Source organism: Papio anubis, chromosome 12 (assembly GCF_008728515.1).
Source record: "Papio anubis isolate 15944 chromosome 12, Panubis1.0, whole genome shotgun sequence".
In the NCBI taxonomy this organism is placed as follows: Eukaryota; Metazoa; Chordata; class Mammalia; order Primates; family Cercopithecidae; genus Papio; species Papio anubis.
This window is the reverse complement of record NC_044987.1, coordinates 69240516-69261178: the sequence shown is the minus strand read 5'-3', so window position 1 is coordinate 69261178 and position 20663 is coordinate 69240516. Positions and strand designations below refer to the sequence as shown.

General features: G+C 40.4%; 1 protein-coding gene across 8 annotated transcripts in view; it reads left to right on the top strand.

Annotated features, from left to right (window-relative positions):
* Nucleotides 1-20663, top strand: part of SBF2 (SET binding factor 2) — a 517824-nt gene that overhangs the window by 380632 nt on the left and 116529 nt on the right. For all 8 annotated transcript variants that reach the window (XM_003910236.3, XM_017948646.1, XM_009186612.2 and 5 more), the window contains one exon: nt 20043-20111. In XM_003910236.3, the coding sequence (XP_003910285.3) occupies nt 20043-20111 (69 nt within the window). The remainder of the gene's footprint in view (nt 1-20042; nt 20112-20663) is intronic.

Below are 20663 nucleotides of genomic sequence, written 5' to 3'. Positions count from 1 at the left end.
AAAACTTCAGAAGAAAACAGGGGAAATATTTGTGACCTTGGTGTAAAGCAAGGATTTCTTAGGACACCAAAAGCACAAACCATAAATGAAGAAAATGATAAATTGGATTTTATCAGAATTTAAAACTTTTTCTACAAAAAATACTGTTGAAAATTAAAATGCAAACCACACACTAGGAGGAAATATTGGCAAAACATATCTGACAAAGATCTTATATTTTTAAATATCTAAAGAATTCTTACAAAATATTAAAACAAGCCACTTGATTTGTATTTTTTTTTTTTTTTTTTTTTTTTTTGAGACGGGGTCTCGCTCTGTCACCCAGGCTGGAGTGCAGTGGCCAGATCTCAGCTCACTGCAAGCTCCGCCTCCCGGGTTCACGCCATTCTCCTGCCTCAGCCTCCCGAGTAGCTGGGACTACAGGCGCCCGCCACCTCGCCCGGCTAGTTTTTTGTATTTTTTAGTAGAGACGGGGTTTCACTGGGTTCGCCAGGATGGTCTCGATCTCCTGACCTTGTGATCCGCCCGTCTCGGCCTCCCAAAGTGCTGGGATTACAGGCTTGAGCCACCGCGCCCGGCCCTTGATTTGTATTAATGGATAAAAGAGTTGAGCAGACATTTTATCACAGAGGATATATAGATGGTAAATAAGCACATAAAAATCTATTCAATATCTTTAGCCATTAGGGAATGCAAATTAAACCTTAAAGAAATGCCACTATCACATATACACCATGGAATACTATGCAGCCATAAAAAAGGATGAGTTTGTGTCCTTTGTAGGGACATGGATGCAGCTGGAAACCATCATTCTTAGCAAACTATCACAAGAACAGAAAACCAAACACCGCATGTTCTCACTCATAGGTGGGAACTGAACAATGAGATCACTTGGACTCGGGAAGGGGAACATCACACACTGGGGCCTATCATGGGGAGGGGGGAGGGGGGAGGGATTGCAATGGGAGTTATACCTGATGTAAATGACAAGTTGATGGGTGCTGACGAGTTGATGGGTGCAGCACACCAACATGGCACAAGTATACATATGTAACAAACCTGCACGTTATGCACATGTACCCTAGAACTTAAAGTATAATAGTAATAAAATAAAAAATAAAAAAATAAAAAGAAATGCCACTGTACGTATACTAGAATGGCTGAAATAAAAACACTGAAAATATCAAAGGCTGACAAGGATGCAGAGATAACAGAACTCTCAAATAAAATAGTACAACCAGCCAGGCATGGTGGCTCATGTCTGTAAAGTCAGCACTTTGGGAGGCTGAGGTGGGCAGATCACGAGGTCAAGAGATCGAGACCATCCTGGCCAACATGGCAAAACCCCGTCTCTACCAAAAAATATGAAAATTAGCTGGACGTGGTGGCGCATGCCTGTAGTCCCAGCTACTCAAGAGGCTGAGGCAGGAGAATCACTTGAACCTGGGAGGCGGAGATTGCAGTGAGCCAAGATCTCACCACTGTACTCCAGCCTGGTGACAGAGTGAGACTCCATCTCAAAATAAAAATAATAAAATAGTACAACCTATCTGGAAAACAGTTTGGCAGTTTATTATAAAGTTAAACATATACTTGCCATATGACTTAGCCATCTCATTCCTAGGGATTTACCCTGAAAAAAAAAAAATCAGAACTTACATTAACACAAAAACCTGTACTTGAATATTAATAGCAGCTATATTTGTAATTCCCAAAATCTAGAAACAACCCATATGTCCTTCAACAGATGAATGGATAAACACACTGGTACATGCATACAATGGAATACTACTCAGCAATAAAAATGAACCGTTGTATACAACAGTGTGGATGAATCTCAAAGATGTTTTTATGAGTGAAAGAAGCCACTCACAAAAGGTTATAAATAGTGCAGTTTCATTGACATAACATTCTCAGAAAGACAAAACCATAGTGTCAGAGAAGAGACCAGTAATTACCAGGGTCTAGTAGTCATGCAGGACAGCATGACTATAAACAGATGACAATGAGAAATGTGGGGAGTGATGGAACTGTTTTGTATTTTGAATCCGACTGTGGTTATACAATCTAATGTGGTTATGTACTAGAATCCATAGATCTGTATAGCCAGAAAACAAGTCTATTTTACTGTATATTATTTTTAAATATAAAATAAAATAGATGTTTAAGTATTTTTTCTCAGCACTCTGAAAACATTGCTGTTTGTGATTTTATTTCTTTTTCTAAGGAATTTCAACTTTTATTTTGGATTTGGGGGTACATGTGCAGGTTTGTTACACAAGTATATTGCATAATGCTGGGGTTTGGGATACAGATTCATCCCATCACCCAAGTAGTAAGCATAGTACCCAACTGTTTTTCAACTCTTGCCCCCATCCTTCTCCACTGCCTCTAGTAGTGCCCAGTGTGATTTTCTATCATCTAACATTGTTGAACTTTTTTTCACCCCTAATTCTTGTTTCTTTGTAGATGAACTGCTTTTTTTTCTCTCTTTCTCTATAACAGCTTTTAGAGTCTTTTTTTTAATCATTGGTGTAATGAAATTGTACCACAATGTGTCTCAGTGTAGTTCTCTTTGATTTGTCCTATGTGGACTGTCTGCATCTGAAGACTAAATTTTTAAAATTATTTCTTCTACATTATCCCATCTGCCTTCTCTATTCACAATTTCCGGTACTTCTGTTAGGTATATTTTAGAAGCTTTAATTTCATCCCCTATATTTTGTAATGTTTTTAAATTCCTAAATATAGAGATAAAATGAACACATAAAGAAAAAAAAAAATTTTGGGGCCGGGCGCGGTGGCTCACGCCTGTAATCCCAGCACTTTGGAAGGCCGAGGCGGGCGGATCACAAGGTCAGGAGATCAAGACCATGGTGAAACCCCGTCTCTACTAAAAATAGAAAAAATTAGCCGGGCGCAGTGGCGGGCGCCTGTAGTCCCAGCTACTCGGGAGGCTGAGGCAGGAGAATGGCGTGAACCCGGGAGGCGGAGCTTGCAGTGAGCCGAGATTGCGCCACTGCACTCCAGCCTGGGCAACAGAGCGAGACTCCGTCTCAAAAAAAAAAAAAAAGAAAAAGAAAAAAAAATTTCTTCAAGCCCTTCCATTGCAGTTTAATTGTAACAATTATGTTTTTAATTGCTTTTTCATAGATGTATAGTTTCAAACTCTCTTGAGGATATTATTTATCATTTACAAGAAAGTTTCTTTTTCATGAATTATGTTTCCATAGACTTCGTTTTTATATTCAGTTCAATATCTTGCTTGAGAGGCAAGAGAACATTGAGGTTTCAAGCACAAATACTGGAGTAAGACTACCCAGGTTCAAATTCTGGCTCTGCCATTTGTGGCCATATAATCTCAGGCAAATAATTTAACCTCTGAGAGGCTCAGTTTCATTATCAACAAAAAGGACATAATTACAGTACCTATCTAATCAAGATGTTGTGAAGATTAAATGAAATAATATCTGTAAATTCATACTTCGAATATGTGTGATACTTAGTAAACACTTAATAAGTGCTAACTATTATTGCCATATGCCAGGTGCAGTGTTCTAGTTTCCAGGCATATAAAGTTGAAAGTGACTTCGTCCTTTCACTCAAATAACTTAAAATAAAGCTTAATATTATTTGTCAAGTCTAGCATTCACCTTCTATCTCAATGGGAGTCATTGTACATATAAATAACAGTGGTATTCAAAACTGTGATACATCCTTTATGGTTTTATAGGTTTATTTAATGTTAAAATATAACTTGAAGGCCAGGCGCGGTGGCTCAAGCCTGTAATCCCAGCACTTTGGGAGGCCGAGACGGGCGGATCACGAGGTCAGGAGATCGAGACTATCCTGGCTAACACGGTGAAACCCCATCTCTACTAAAAAAAAAAAATACAAAAAAAAACTAGCCAGGCGAGGTGACGGGCGCCTGTAGTCCCAGCTACTCGGGAGGCTGAGGCAGGAGAATGGCGTAAACCCGGGAGGCGGAGCTTGCAGTGAGCTGAGATCCGGCCACCGCACTCCAGCCTGGGCGACAGAGCGAGACTCCGTCTCAAAAAAAAATAAAATAAAATAAAATATAACTTGAAGCTGAAACTGTATTAAAAAAAATCCTTTTGCCTATTTTTTGCTTAATATTGTACTTGGAAAGAAGGGAGAAATATGGGGGCATGCATATGAAAATACCAAGGAGAAAGCATGTAAATGACCAACCAAAGCATGGATGGGCTTCTTCAGCCATATTAGGTATGGTAGGAATAAGTATGATGTGGAATAGAAGGTGATAAATAAAATAGGTTGACTAAAGCAGCAGCTTGTGACAGGGGCCCATATGGTCAGGTGGGTATAGAGGTGGATCCGTACCGAGGAGGACTAATACGCCTGGCAGAAGAGTTTGGTCATTATTCTAAAATGGTCAGAAAATTGCCGAATTTTTGAATAGGAGAGTAATATGATACAAAGAGGAGTTTGTGTTTTTAATTTTTGCCCTTATGTAGAAGATGCAAATGTTTTCAATGTTTTGGGCAATTCAAAAAAACTTTTTTCTAAGCTGTGTCTAATCTAAACTCTAAAGGAAAGTCAGTTCTGTAACACACTGTTCCTTTCCATCTAGTTTTTTCTTTAATGTTTAAATATAACATTTTTTAGAGATTCCAGAGTTTTATCAAACTGGAATGTTGGCCACAACAGCTCAAAAGTATCTAGGTTAAAAGTATGAAGTAATTGAGGATAATGGGAAATTAAGATTGCAGGGCTCACTCTTCAATTGTAGTAGGAAAATTAAAGGTAAATTACAAAGCAAAGTTCAGAATAAAACATGTGTCAGTATTCAAGACCTTGCAAGTTTATAAAATGCTTGGTATGTTTATTACTATAATGCTATTATTTGGCCAAAGCACAGGGGACTTCAGATTATGTATTTATGGACTGATTCCCCAACAGATAACTGCACAATTCTGGAATGCTGTTGCTGTGTCAATAGTTGTAGACTTATTGTTGTAAAATTGTTCCCTCTTTCAACCTAATTAACTTAGAATGTCTCTAACGTGATTTGCAAAGAATTTTTTATTTATATTTTGCAATCAGCGTTTGACCAGCACACAGGTTTGAGACATGCACTACAATGTGTAAACATTTTGTAAGATAATAAATAGTGCCTACTAGTCTAAACGTTTTATGATTGCCTGTTCCCTGCTAATTGGTCATGGATTGAAATTCCCCATTGTTTAATTTTTTTAATTTGTGGAAAATTATTATAAATGAGTGTGTAGGGCTTCATATCACAGCTGTTGTCATTTAAAGTTTGGACAGTGTCATTACAAATGAAGCCCTGCTGTAAAATCAAAGTCAAAAGGCATCTTGGCATCCCAACCATTTCCTTGGGAGAAGATTACAGCTCAAGTCAGTTGAACTTTATTGCCTTGGGCCTCATGACAGTCTTCAGAAACATGCAAGGCATTTCTGTTAAAGAAATTCAGATGTGCTAGGACACAGATGACATTCTTGTGCACAGCAGTGTCCTAAGGGGGTGAGGAATAAGTCAGGAAGAAAAAGATGATTCATACTTTTTGCCACATTCTGGGATTATTATATAAAATCCATGGAGAAGATGGAGACCTTGCAGTGATACCACATAGGAAAAAGGTGCAGTGTTTTCCTACATGGCCTGACTGTATTCTAAAATAAAAACCTAAACATGACTCCAAGGTAATGACTGCCTTCAAAGTAATATTTCAGTTTATTTTAATATTCTCTTTGAAGGAAGTTCCCATTGACTCATATTTCTTTTCTCCCTTTCCTTTCTCACACACATTCATTTCCAGAGGTTTGACTGAGGGAGAGATGCTACTCAGTTTTAACAGTCACTCTTTTTATGTGTAAAACTCATGTTCTTGAATTTAAAACAAAAGATTACTTGTTCTAACTTAAAAATCTGCCTAACCAGTAACTGGGCTCCAACAAAGGTCCCCACAGAGACATCATGAAAGAACATCATTGTCCCTCTAATTTAAGGATGTACCTTATTCAGCCATGAATTTATCTCATCCCTTTAAAATGTGTTCTTATTTGTCATCCGTATTCCCTCTTGGGATAAAGAGATTCCTGAGTTCATTAGGACACATAGTAGATACTCAATAAATATTTGTTGAATAAATGAAAATCATTATTCAAAGGAAAATCCTGATTACGCTCAATGCTAATTCTGGAAATCTAAGACCTAGTAAGATCATTTGTTCTACTGTTCTTTCAGCTTTGTATGACATTCAAAAAGGCACATCACTCATTCAACAACTTGCCATAAATATTGATAACTGCTTCTTACTCACTGCTATAAAAATGCCATTAAATTGCTTATAGTCTAGTAAAGAGACAAGTAAATAATCACAATAGAGTGTGATATGCTAAGCATTTCCTAGCCTCAGTGATAATAACATTTATTGAGTACTTACTATATACCAGGTACAATTTTAAGTATTTTACATGTATTAGTGATTTCTACCTTGATTGCATTGTGAGCTGACAACTCTATCTGTATGATTCAGAACATTTTGAAATTTACTGATAGTTTTTTGTTTTGTTTTGTTCTTGAGAGAGGGTCTTGCTTTGTCACCCAGGCTGGAGTGCAGTGATGCAATCATGGCTCACTGTAGCCTCAACCTGCTGGGCTCAAGTGATTCTCCCAACTCAGCCTCCCAAGTATCTGGGGGTACAGGCACATGCCACCACACCCAACTAATTTTTAATAATTTGTAGAAGAGCTCTTACCATCACTCAGGCTGGTCTTGAACTCCTGAGCTCAAGAGATCCTCTCACCTCGGCCTTCCAAAGTTCTGTGATTATAGGTGTAACCCACCATACCCAGCCCTCATACTTATTTTATGGACCAGTATGAGGTCAATTTTTTTTTTTTTTTTTTTTTTTTTTGAGACGGAGTCTCGCTCTGTCGCCCAGGCTGGAGTGCAGTGGCCGGATCTCAGCTCACTGCAAGCTCCGCCTCCCGGGTTTACGCCATTCTCCTTTCTCAGCCTCCCGAGTAGCTGGGACTACAGGCGCCCACCACCTTGCCCGGCTAGTTTTTTGTATTTTTTAGTAGAGACGGGGTTTCACCGTGTTAGACAGGATGGTCTCGATCTCCTGACCTCGTGATCCGCCCGTCTTGGCCTCCCAAAGTGCTGGGATTACAGGCTTGAGCCACCGCGCCCGGCCGAGGTCAATTTTTTTAAATCCATGTGAACAGTTCTGGGTACAATGTTAGAGTGCAGTGTCCATTAGAGCAAGCAAGTTTTTATATACGGTGTTCTGTACATATCTATTAGCTCTAACTTTTGCAGTATTTCTTTAAATCTACTATACGATGACTGATTTTTCTACCTGCTTGACCTATCAGTTACTGAGAGAGGTATATTAAAATATTTTAGCATGATTGTAAATTTATCTATTTTATCTATTTTTCCTTTTACATCTGTTTTTGCTTTATATACTTTGAGGCTTAGTTACTAGGTTTATACACATTTAAATTGTTATAGCTTTCTGGTAGATTGAGCTATTTATTATTATGTAATGCTTCATTTTATCCCTAGTAATGCATTTTGCTTTAAAGAGTATTTTATAGTCTGATTGTTAATGTAGCTACCCCAACTTCTTTTGGTACATATTTTTTTATCCTTTAAATTTTGTGTATCTTTAAGTTTTATATATATGTTGTTTATAAGCAACAAATATTTAGATTCTGGTTTTAGATTCAGTGTCAATCTTTGTTTTTTTAACCAGAACATTTGGTCCATTTGTGCTATTGTTGTATTTGTTACAAGTAGTTAGACAGGCATGAGTGAGGCAGGAGAAAGCTGTCCCCCACCCACTAGGAATGTCAGGTGATGGTTGGGCAGTTATCACATTGCCTCTCTAAAAGTGATAAATTGGCAGCTGGCACCAGGGACAGGCCATTTCCTGATTGTCCACACCTGGTACACTAAAGTGTTAATTGAATGCAGGCACCAGGGAGAAGCAACTTCCTGGGCATGAGCATTAAGAGACAAAATGGCAGAGTATGACCTTACAGGGGCACACCACCCAAAAAGGGAAGAAAGCCACAGATGGGCATGCATACAACTTCCTAAACACACTGTGCATGCTCACCTCCCAAGTGTAAGGAGGGCACTGCACTTACGAGTAGTCCAGCCTACAGGAAGAATCATGGGAAAGGAGCCAGCGTATAAAGTCCTAGGATCAAGGTTAAAATGGCACTGGACCTTCACGTGCCCACTTGGGTCTCTTCCAAGTGTTATTTCATTTCTTTCCTGTTCTAAAGCCTTTTAAAATTTCTACTCCTGCTCTGAAACTTGCCTTGGTCTCTTTTTCTGCCTTATGCTCCTCAGTCCAGTTCTTTCTTCTGAGGAGGCAAGAAATAAGGTTGCTGCAGACCCATAGGGATTCACCATCAGTAATACCTTGGATACCTTGACTGGCAACGTATTTGGTGCTGTGATACTCAGATATTTGCCACCACTAACATATTTATTCCTACCATCTTATTTTTTTCTTTTTCTGATTGTTTCCCTTTTCTGAGTTTCTTTTTCCACTTCGTTTTTGTTTCCCTTGGGTTCAGGTTTGTTATGTTTTTTTTATTTTCCTATTATTCCATTTTTTTCTCCACTAGTTTGGAAGTTGCAACCCACTCTATTTCTATTTCTTTGGTGATAATACAGACATTCTTAAATGCTTACTTAATTTATCAAAGTCTATCAAAATCTATCAAAATCTATCAGATTTATCAAAATCTAACTCCAATCCACTCCCTTACAAAGTCTATGCTACCATGGTTGTATAGTTTAGTTGTATCTTAATTTTCTTTGCCATCAAAAGACAGTATTGTCATTGTTTTATACAGTCAGTGTGTGTTTAGATTTACCTACATATTTATCTCTTTTTTGGCTCGGTTATCTTCTTCCATCTCAGACTTTCTATCTGGTGTCATAGGTGGCTTTAGAGATCCCAGGATTATTGTCATTCTTGTTAACTGAAAAACCAAATCTGTAAAATATTTTAAAGAGGGTTATTCTGAGCCAATAGGAGTGACCACAGCCCAGCAGTCAGGTTGCAGTTTAATGTTATATATTTTAGGGAGACAGAAATTGTAGGTAAAATCATAAATCAATACATGGAAGGTGTACCTTGGTTCATCCTAAAGAGGTGGGATAGCTTGTGGGGTGGTGGCTTACAGGTCATAGGTGGATTCAAAGATTTTCTGATTGGCTACTGATTGAAAGAATTAAGCTTTGTATAAATACTTGATGTCAGTAGAAAGAAATGCTTGAGTCAAGATAAGGGGGTCATGGAGGTCAAAGCCTTTATTATGTAGATGAAGCCTCATAGGTAGTAGCCCTCAGAGAGAATGGATGGTACATGTCTCTTTTTAGACCATAAAAGTGTCAGACTCCGAGTTAATCTCTCCCACAGCTGAGAAAGTCCTAGAAAGGGAAGGCCTGGCCGCATTAATGGAGAGTCTCTACAGATGCAAATTTCCCCCACAACAGATGACTTTGCAGGGCCATTTCAAAATATGTCAAAGAAAAATATTTTGATTTCCTTCAGGGTCTCCTATCTATCATGTGATGCTGTATCAGAGTCAGGTTGGAAAGGAAGCTGCTTTATGCTGGGATAATTTTAAAAACGTGTTTTCATGCCTATGATCCCAGCACTTTGGGAGGCCAAATGTGGGTGGATCACTTGAGTTCAGGAGTTTGATACCATCCTGGTCAATATGGTGAAACCTCATCTCTACAAAAAATACAAAAATTACCTGCGCGTGGTGGCACATGCCTGTTTTCCCAGCTATTCAGGAGCCTGAGGTGGGAGGATCACCTGAGCCCAGCAGGTCGCAGTTGCAGTGAGCGCAAACTACACCACAGCACTCCAGCCTCCAGAGTGAGATCCTGTCTCAAAATACAAAAATTTAAAAAAAAAAAAAAAAACCCTTTAATGAGATTTTATGGTTTATAGGGTATGACTTAACCCCTGCCTTGCATGGCCTTAGGTCGTGTTTATAATATGGTATCTTATTGCCACCAAGAGTCTGTTTTGTCAGATCTGTAATTTTACCTAAACACCAAAAGGGAGGGGGCTAATGAGGCGTGTCCGACCTCCCTTCCTGTTATGGCCGGGAATTCAGTTTTTCACGTTTCCTGGGATCACTTTGGCCAGGGGTCTATTCATTTGGTTGTGGGGCTCAGCATTTCATTTTTGGTTTATATTCTCCTAAATGACTTTCTGCCTTTAGCAAATGCTAGTCTTTTTGTCCTGTCCCTTGAGTCCCTTGAGTTCAAAACTAATACTAAAATTTGCTCACCACCAGTTCCTAAGTTAAAATTTAGCTTCAGTGCTCTGTTTATCTTTCCAAGTTTCTACTTATATTTTGGTCTGCATATTCCTTGCTTTCCTGCCAATTTATTGCATTGTATTAAAGATTTTAAAATATTTTATCTATCATTGAAAATTATTTTTAGAAAAATTGCCTATCAGATTAGGAAAACAACCATAAGTCAAGAAATAAAAATCTATAAGTAAATTTTAAAATGATCTTTTGGGCTGGGTGTCATGGCTTATGCCTGTAATCCCAGCATTTTGAGAGATGGAGACAGAAGGACACAGTAGTCCAAGACCAGCTTAGACAACATAGTGAAACTCTGCCTCTACATAAAAAAATAAAAAATTAGCTGGGTGCTGTGGTGCGTGCCAGGTACTTGGAAGGCTGAGGCGGGAGGATCCCTTGAGCCCAGGAGTTCAAGGCTGCAGTAAACTATGATTGTGCCCCTGCACAGCCTAGGCGACAGAGCAGGATCCTGTCTCTAAGAAAAAAATTTTTTTAAATTTTTAAATTCTTTTTGTTATAAATAAGATTTCAGTGCCGCAAAAGAAATAGCACTCAAATGTAAAATTGTCTTTTTAATTCTCAGCCAGGCAAGTTACTTCTATAGAAGTGTGTGCCCTTACAGATGGAGCAATGGTGAGCTCACACTTGGACAAGGGAGGGGAAGGGGTTCTTATTCCTGATGCACGTGGCCCCTGCTGCTGCGTCGTTTCCCTGTTGGCTAGGGTTAGACGGCACAGGTTAAACTAATTCCTATTGGGTAATTTGAAGAGAGTGACAGGGTGAGTGGTTTGGCAGCAAAAATGGTTATGCAGGGTGGAGAATGAGTCAGGGCAGAGCAGGTAGCAGGTAATTGGAATGAGTCAGGGTGGAACAGGTAACCGGAATGAGTCAGGGTGGAACAGTAATCGAGAAAGGTTGCTTTATGAGGAAGTTAAGTTTAAAAGTAGAAGGCAAAGAATTGAACATACTGACATATTGATTCTTTGAAACGAAATTTAGAACTCATTTAACATTTTGATTGGAATTCTATCATAGGATTTTTGATGATCTTAAATAATCATTTTCCAAAATGTATTTTACAACTGCCTTCTTTTAAAATACTCAGTTAAATTGGGTTTACAAATGTTGTATGCCGAATTCCCTTCATAGAGTCACAGTTTAAACTCCCGCAAAATCCTGGGTTTTTTGTTTGTTTGTTTGTTTTGTTTGGTTTGGTTTGGTTTTTTCTTTTTTTTTACAAAAAGAAGGCCAGGCGCGGTGACTCACGCCTGTAATCCCGGCACTTTGGGAAGCCAAGGTAGGCGATTCACGAGGTCAGGAGATCGAGACCATCCTGGCTAACAGGGTGAAACCCCGTCTCTACTAAAAATACAAAAAACTAGCCGGTCGTGGTGGCGGGCACCTGTAGTCCCAGCTACTCCGCAGGCTGAGGCAGGAGAATGGTGTGAACCCGGGAGGCTGAGCTTGCAGTGAGCCGAGATAGCGCCACTGCACTCCAGTCTGGGTGACAGAGCGAGACTCCATCTCAAAAAAAAAAAAGAAGAAAGAGAAGGAAAACCTTGTTTGATTTTGTTTACTCAGCATTTCCCCAATTCCCCCCAAGTAACAGCTATCAGTGCTCTACAGAACTAGTATTTGCAGAATAGTTTAAAGAGCTTTCCCCATTCATCCTTCCCCCCGCCATAAAAATAGGAAGTCCTGAGTCTTCCTTGCAGAACCAAGCTTCTTTTTCCTCATATGTTATATCTGATGATATCATCAGGAATCTTGCTGTTTAATATAAATTCTAGATATTTGCTTTTAATGATGTTTTCAGGGTCTAATCCTGCCTTAGAAATGGGGACCATATTGACTACCAGACGTATCTCAGAGTCCTCAGTCTATTAGTGATCTTTCTTTTTCCTCTCTCTCCTCCATTGGAGTTTCCATTTTAGTGTACTTGGGACCCTTCTAATTCTCAAGAATTAAAGGATTGGATAAAATCTCACCATTCATCTAGTTGAGCCCTATCAAGATTCATTAGACAATAAATTTAGATGTAATAGCAAAGCTTTTTTTTTTTTTTTTTTTTTTGACAGTGTCTGTGTCACCCAGGCTGGGGTGTCATGGCGTGATTATAGTTTGCCGCAACTGCAAACTCCCAAGCTCAAGTGATCCTCCCATCTCAGCCTCCCGAGTAGCTGGGACCTTCAATACCCTGCCAATTTTTTATTTTTTAAATTTTTCTGTAGAAGCAGAGTCTCCCTATATAGCCTAGGCTGATCTTAAACTCCTGGGCTCAAGCAATCTGCCTGCCTTGGCTTCCCAAAGTACTCAGATTATAAGCATAAACCACCACACCCAGCCTAAGTGGCTATTTTATTGCTCTCCTTTTCAACCTTGAAGATTTATAGTCAGGGCCTTTTGTTTTATTCTACTCACCTGTTCCCTAATAATTTCAGAAGTCACCAGTGACCTCTTATATTCATCAGTTTCTCTCTTTTTTTTTTTAAATGTTTATTTTACTAAACTTTCTCTAAAGCATGTAACACTATTGGTGATTTCCTCTTAATATCTATGATCCATTCTCAACAGTTCTCCTTCCCCATCTTGATTTTCCTGACTCCCTTTATATAAATACACATCTTTCCCAAGTTTCTGTCCTTAGCTCCTTTTTCTCATTATTCTCCTTACGTTTATTCCTTTATTTATTCACTTATTCATTTCTCCAATAAACATTTACTCAATAGGATGAATTAGTTAAAATACTATTTTTAGCATAATATAGAAAGCTTGAGCCTATCTTTTACCTTTTTATTTTTAATTGGGTCACAGAATGTGAGCATATGAGAATGACTTTTTACTGCTGAGATGTATCTTATAATACTTTTTTTTTTTTAAAGACAGATCTCACTCTGTTGCCCAGGCTGGAGTGCAATGGCACCATCTCAGTTCATTGCAACCTCTGCCTCCCAGGTTCAAGTGATTCTCCTGCCTCAGCCTCCTGAGTAGCTGGGACTACAGGCACAGGCTACTGTGCCCAGCTAATTTTTGTATTTTTTTGTAAAAACAGGGTTTCACCATGTTGCCCAGGCTGGTCTTGAACTCCTGAGTTCAGGTGATCCACCCACCTCAGCCTCCCAAAGTGCTGGGATTACAGGCGTGAACCACTGTGCCCAGCCATTATTGTTTCAGTAGTCATTGCAATAGAACATGCAGTAGATTCTAAACTGTTTTTCGGAATTGACAATACATGAAATTCAATTGAAAACATTTTTAGGCCAGGCGCGGTGGCTCAAGCCTGTAATCCCAGCACTTTGGGAGGCCGAGACGGGCGGATCACGAGGTCAGGAGATCGAGACCATCCTGGCTAACACGGTGAAACCCCGTCTCTACTAAAAATACAAAAAATTAGCCGGGCGTGGTGGCGGGCGCCTGTAGTCCCAGCTACTCGGAGGCTGAGGCGGGAGAATGGCGTGAACCCAGGAGGCGGAGCTTGCAGTGAGCCGAGATCGCGCCACTGCACTCCAGCCTGGGAGACACAGCGAGACTCCGTCTCAAAAAAAAAAAAAAAAGAAAACATTTTTAGCTGATCCTAGTACCAAAAGCACTCAGGCTAGAAAGACTGGCTTTAGACTAGATAGCCACTTCTAGGCTAAGCTCTTGAAAGAAAGTTTCTTCCTTTTTCCTCAGGGCAGTACTACAACCTCCCCATCCACAGCAGTAGTTTGAAATAGGCAAAGATTATCTGTGGTATATTCTCTTTCCCTTCTGACTCTTCCTCCTGCTTTCTAGAGTGCTTGTCCCGGGCATTAGTGCACTTAGGCAGCTCTAAGCTTTTTGCTGCTCTCCTGGTCAGGTCTGTTCTCACCACCCTAAAATTAGTGCTGGAAGTTCAGACAATCCGTATTTTCTACCTCACAAATTAAAGGAAAGCAAGTACAAAAGGCAGTGTCTAGAGGAGAAAACACCACACCAATAGGTAGATAAATCTAGATTCCAGTTGTGGTTCTGTGGCTGACATCTATGCCTCTTTTCTCTAATCTGGAAAGTGGAGGAATTGCACGGGAATAATTGATGTCTAAGGTCCCAGCTCTATGAGTTTAAAATAATTTCATGCAAACATATAAAATAATGGATGGATGAGGACTTTTGATGGAGATAGCTACATTGTCTAAGGTCAGGGCTTTAATCACTATTCTTCAGCCACTAGGGAAATCAGTTGCCACATTTGCAGCCATTGTGGGCACTATTCTGGATTCTGGCCACGTTGGACCCCACTGCCAGATAGAGGAAGAACTGGTTAATATAACTGTATGAAAATATCTGCTGGGCATGGTGGCTCACGCCTGTAATCCCAGCACTTTGGGAAGCTGAGGCAGGCAGATCACTTGAGGTCAGGAGTTTGAGACCAGCCTAGCCAACATGATGAAACCCTGTCTCTACTAAAAATATAAAAATTAGCCAAGTGTGGTGGCATGCGCCTATAATCCCAGCTACTCGGGAGGCTGAAGCACGAGAATCGCTTGAACCTGGGAGACGGAGGTTGCAGTAAGCTGAGATCATGCCACTGCACTCCATCCCTGGGTGACAGAATGAGACTCTGTCTCAAAAAAAAAAAAAAAAGATTAGCATAATGATGTCCTCGAGGTTCATCCATGTGGTAGCATGTGTCAGAATTTCTTTTTAAGGCTGAATATTCCATACATCTATGTGTGTGTGCTTATATACCACATTGTGTGTTTTGTTTGTTTTGTTTTTTATACTTCTTAAAATTATTATACTTTAATTTCTAGGGTACATGTGCACAACGTGCAGGTTTGTTGCATATATATACATATGCCATGTTGGAGTGCTGTACCCGTTAACTCGTCATTTACATTAGGTGTATCTCCGAATGTTATACCTCCCACCTCCCTCCTCACCATGACAGGCCCCAGCGTGTGATGTTCCCCACCCTGTGTCCAAGTGTTCTCATAGTTCAGTTCTCACCTATGAGTGAGAACATGCGGTGTTTGATTTCTGTCCTTGCGATTGATTGCTCAGAATGATGGCTCAGCTTCAGCCATGTCCCTACAAAGGACAAGAACTCATCCTTTTTTGTGGCCGCATAGTATTCCATCATGTATATGTGTCACATTTTCTTAATCCAGTCTGTCATTGATGGACATTTGGGTTGATTCCAAATCTTTGCTACTGTGAATAGTGCCACTATAAACATATGTGTGCATGTGTCTTTGTAGTAGCATGATTTATAATCCTTTGGGTATATGCCCAGTAATGGGATGGCTGGGTCAAATGGTATTTCTAGTTCTAGATCCTTGAGGCATCACCACACTGTCTTCCACAATGGTTGAACTAGTTTACAGTCCCACCAACAGTGTAAAGTGGGGTTTTACAGTTTCCCATTATTATTGTGTGGGAGTCTAAGTCTTTTTGTAGGTCTCTAAGGACTTGCTTTATGAATCTGGCTGCTTCTGTATTGGGTGCATCTATATTTAGGGTAGTTAGCTCTTCTTGTTGAATTGATCCCTTTACTATTGTGTAATGGCCTTCTGTGTCTCTTTTGATCTTTGTGGGTTTAAAGTCTGTTTTATCAGAGACTAGGATTGCAACCCCTGTTTTTTGTTTTTTTTTTTTTCTTTCCATTTGCTTGGTAGGTCTTCCTCCATCCCTTTATTTTGAGCCTATGTGTGTGTCTTCATGTGAGATGCTCTCCTGAATACAGTACACTGATGGGTCTTGACTCTATCCAATTTGCCAGTCTGTGTCTTTTAATTGGAGCATTTAGCCCGTTTACATTTAAGGTTAATATTGTTATGTGTGAATTTGATCCTGTCATTATGATGTTAGCTGGTTATTTTGCTCGTTAGTTGATGCAGTTTCTTCCTAGCATCAATGGTCTTTACAGTTTGGTATGTTTTTGCAGTGACTGGTACTGGTTGTTCCTTTCCACGTTTATTGCTTCCTTCAAGAGCTCTTGTAAGGCAGGCCTAGTGGTGACAAAATCTCTCAGCATTTGTTTGTTTGTAAAGGATTTTATTTCTCCTTCACTTATGAAGCTTAGTTTGGCTGGATATGAAATTTTGGGTTGAAAATTCTTTTCTTTCAGAATGTTGAATATTGGCCCCCACTCTCTTCTGGCTTGTAGTGTTTTTCTCAAGAGATCTGCTGTTAGTCTGATGGGTTTCCTTTTGTGGGTAACCCGACCTTTCTCTCTGGCTGTCCTTAACATTTTTTCCTTCGTTTCATCTTTGGTGAATCTGACAGTTACGTGTCTTGGAGTTGCTCTTCTCCAGGAGTATCTTTGTGGTGTTCTCTGTATTTCCTGAATTTGAATGTTGGCCTGCCTTGCTGGGTTGGGGAAGTTCTCCTGGATAGTATCCAGAAGAGTATTTTCTAACTTGGTTTCATTCTCCCCATCACTTTCAAGTACACCAATCAGACATAGATTTGGTCTTTTCATATAGTCCCATATTTCTTGGAGGCTTTGTTCATTTCTTTTAACTCTTTTTTCTCTAAACTTCTCGCTTCATTTCATTCATTTGATCTTCAATCACTGATACCTTTTCTTCCACTAGATCAAATTGGCTACTGAAGCTTGTGCATGTGTCATGTAGTTCTCATGCCATGGTTTTCAACTCCATCAGGTCATTTAAGGACTTCTGTAGACTGTTTATTCTAGTTAGCCATTCATCTAATCTTTTTTCAAGGTTTTTAGCTTCTTCACAATGGGTTCAAACATCCTCCTTTAGCTCAGAGAAGTTTGTTACTGCCAATCGTCTTAAGCCTTCTTCTCTCATCTCATCAAAGTCATTCTCCATCCAGCTTTGTTCTGTTGCTGGCAAGGAGCTGCATTCCTTTGAAGGAATAGAGGCGCTCTGATTTTTAGAATTTTCAACTTTTCTGCTCTGTTTTCTCCTCATCTTTGTGGTTTTATCTATCTTTTGTCTTTGATGGTGACATACAGATGGGGTTTTGGTATGGATGTCCTTTCTGTTCGTTAGTTTTCCTTCTAACAGTCAGGATCCTCAGCTGCAGGTCTGTTGGAGTTTGCTGGAGGTCAACTCCAGACCTTGTTTGCCTGAGTATCATCAGCGGAGGCTGCAGAACAGCAAATATTGCAGAACGGCAAATGTTGCTTTCTGATCCTTCCTCTGGAAGCTTCGTCTCAGAGGGGCACCCGGCTATATGAGGTGTCAGTGGGCCCCTCCTGGGACGTGCCTCCCAGTTAGGCTACTCATAGGTCAGGGACCCACTTGAGGAGGCAGTCTGTCTGTTCTCAGATCTTTTTTTTTTTTTTTTTTTTTTTGAGACTGAGTCTGGCTCTGTCGCCCAGGCTGGAGTGCAGTGGCCGGATCTCAGCTCACTGCAAGCTCCGCCTCCCGGGTTTACGCCATTCTCCTGCCTCAGCCTCCGGAGTAGCTGGGACCACAGGCGCCCGCCACCTCGCCCGGCTAGTTTTTTGTATTTTTTAGTAGAGACAGGGTTTCACCGTGTTAGCCAGGATAGTCTCAATTTCCTGACCTTGTGATCCGCCCGTCTCAGCCTCCCAAAGTGCTGGGATTACAGGCTTGAGCCACCGCGCCCGGCTCTGTTCTCAGATCTTAAACTCCATGCTGGCAGAACCACTACTCTCTTCAAAGCTGTCAGACAGGGACGTTTAAGTCTGCAGAAGTTTCTGCTGCCTTTTGTTCAGCTATGCCCTGCCCCCAGAGGTGGAGTCTACATAGGCAGGAAGGCCTCCTTGAGCTGCAGTGGGGTCCACCCAGTTCAAGCTTCCTGGTGGCTTTGTTTACCTACTCTAACCTCAGCAATGGTGGACACCCCTCCCTCAGCCTCACTGCCACCTTGCAGTTCGATCTCAGACTGCTGTGCTAGCAGTGAGTGAGGCTCCATGAGTGTGGGACCCTCTGAGCCAGGCACGGGATATAATCTCCCGGTGTGCCATCTGTTAAGGCCATTGGAAAAGTGCAGTATTAGGGTGGGAGTGTCCTGATTTTCCAGGTACCATCTGTCACAGCTTCCCTTTGCTAGGAAAGGGAATTCCCCAACCCCTTGTGCTTGCCAGGTGAGGCGATGCCCCGCCCTGCTCCATGGGCTGCACCTCCTGTCTGACAAGTCCTAGTGAGATGAACCCAGTACCTCAGTTGGAAATGCAGAAATCACCCGTCTTCTGCCTCACTCACACTGGAGCTGCAGACTGGAGCTGTTGCTATTCAGCCATCTTGGAACCTCTCTCCACCACATTGTGTTTATTCACTTATCTGTCAGTAGACACTGAGTCACTTTTACCTTTTGCCTATTGTGAGTAATGCTTCTGTGAATATGAGTATACAGAAACCTGTTTGAGTTCTTGTTTTCTATTCTTTTGGGTATATGCCCAGAAGAATAACTGTAATATACAGTAATTATATATTTCTTTATTTTTTGTGTGTGTGGAATTGCTATAGACAGTCACTGTGCCATTTTACATTCCCACTGAGATTTCCTGAACTTTCTGTTCATTAGCATTTCACTCAATGGGTTTTAGAATCAGTGATATATCTTGTCTGATCAATAGCAAGATCCCCCACGCCACCCACCCCTCCTTTTTTTTTCTGAGACAGCCTCACTCTGTCATCCAGGCTGGAGTGCAGTGGCAGGATCTTGGCTCACTGCAACCTCCGCCTCCTGGGTTCAAGCGGTTCTCCTGCCTCAGCCTTCCAAGTAGCTGGGATTACAGGCGCCCGCCACCATGACTGGCTAATTTTTGTATTTTTAGTAGAGACAGGGTTTCACCGTGTTGACCAGGCTGGTCTCCAACTCCTGACCTCAGGCGATCCACCTGCCTCGGCCTCCCAAAGTGCTGGGATTACAGGCATGAGCCACCGCACCCAGCCTGCAAGATAACCCTTTTTATATAACAGTGAGAGAGAAAAAAATACCTCCAGTCAATTATAAGATGATCCCAATCTCAGAAGTGTTAAAATGTGCAAAAAATGTATCTTAGTCTCAATGGAATATAGTTGGTAAACATACTAAAACCCCCTCCAAAAAAAATTTGTGTAAGTTACACAACTTTTAACACAATCTTTGTGGAGGAGGAAAGTAAAAGTGGCTACTCAGCAATAGTGTATGAAAATACCTTTCTCAAATGTACTTTTACATTATTTACAAAAGAATGTGGGCCAGGCACAGTGGCTCATGCCTGTAATCCCAAAACTTTGGGAGGCCGAGGCAGGCGGATCACAAGGTCAGGCAATGAAGACCATCCTGGCTAATGTGGTGAAACCCCATCTCTACTAAAAGTAAAAAAAATTAGCTGGGTGTGGTGGCGGGCGCCTGTAGTCCCAGCTACTTGGGAGGCTGAGGCAGGAGAATGGTGTGAACCCGGGAGGCGCAGCTTGCAGTGAGCCGAGATCTCACTACTGCACTCCAGCCTGGGCAACAGAGCAAGACTCCATCTCAAAAAAAAAAAAAAAAAAGAATGTGCTTCACACACAGTTTTTTACCCCAAAACTTACCTAGCTATGCCTTAATGGCAGTTTGGAATAAAAGTACAAACCCCTCCATCAGGTCCTCTGCAAAATAAAAATAAAAAGGTAAAAACCCCATAGGACAGTAAACAGTGTATTCCAGATGTTAGTTCCCATATATTTGTGATTTCTGGTAAAAGTATCCTAATGCTCTTTTGTCTTTGTTTTGCTTAAAGGATTGTTCAAGTTTAGAAGAATATAACATTGCCGCAGCATTACTCCCTTTGACCAGTGCTTTCTATAGGGTAAGTTTCATTGGTCCATATATAAGCTTGTTACGATTTACATAAATGTATTCAGTTTGATTTATTATGGAACTACATGAGTCCTGTCCTCTTAGTAGTATGCCTAAGATATATCTGTGGTTATATTTATTATAACATTTATTGCTATGTGTAGGAAATTTAATATAGAACACTAAATCATCTCCTAAAATAGCACCCACACCCATTACATCCTTTTCCTTAATTTTCTTTATAACACTTTAAAACATCTGAATTTATGTTACATATTGGTTTGTTTACATGTTTTTTCCCCACCATAGAAAGTAAATTCCATGAGGCTGGGATATTGTCTGTCTTCTTTACTGCTATGTTCCAGGGCCACTCAGCAAATATTTATTGAATGAATGACATTGAAGCCGGAAATTAGAGTTTAACTTTACTGGTAATTTCTGTGAACCTTCTGAGAATTTTCCAGAATGTTCAAAGTGATTTTTTAAAATTCTGTCACTTATTACAGTTATATCTATGCTTTTTCATAAATAGATTAATTCTTATGGCAGACAAAAATCAGCA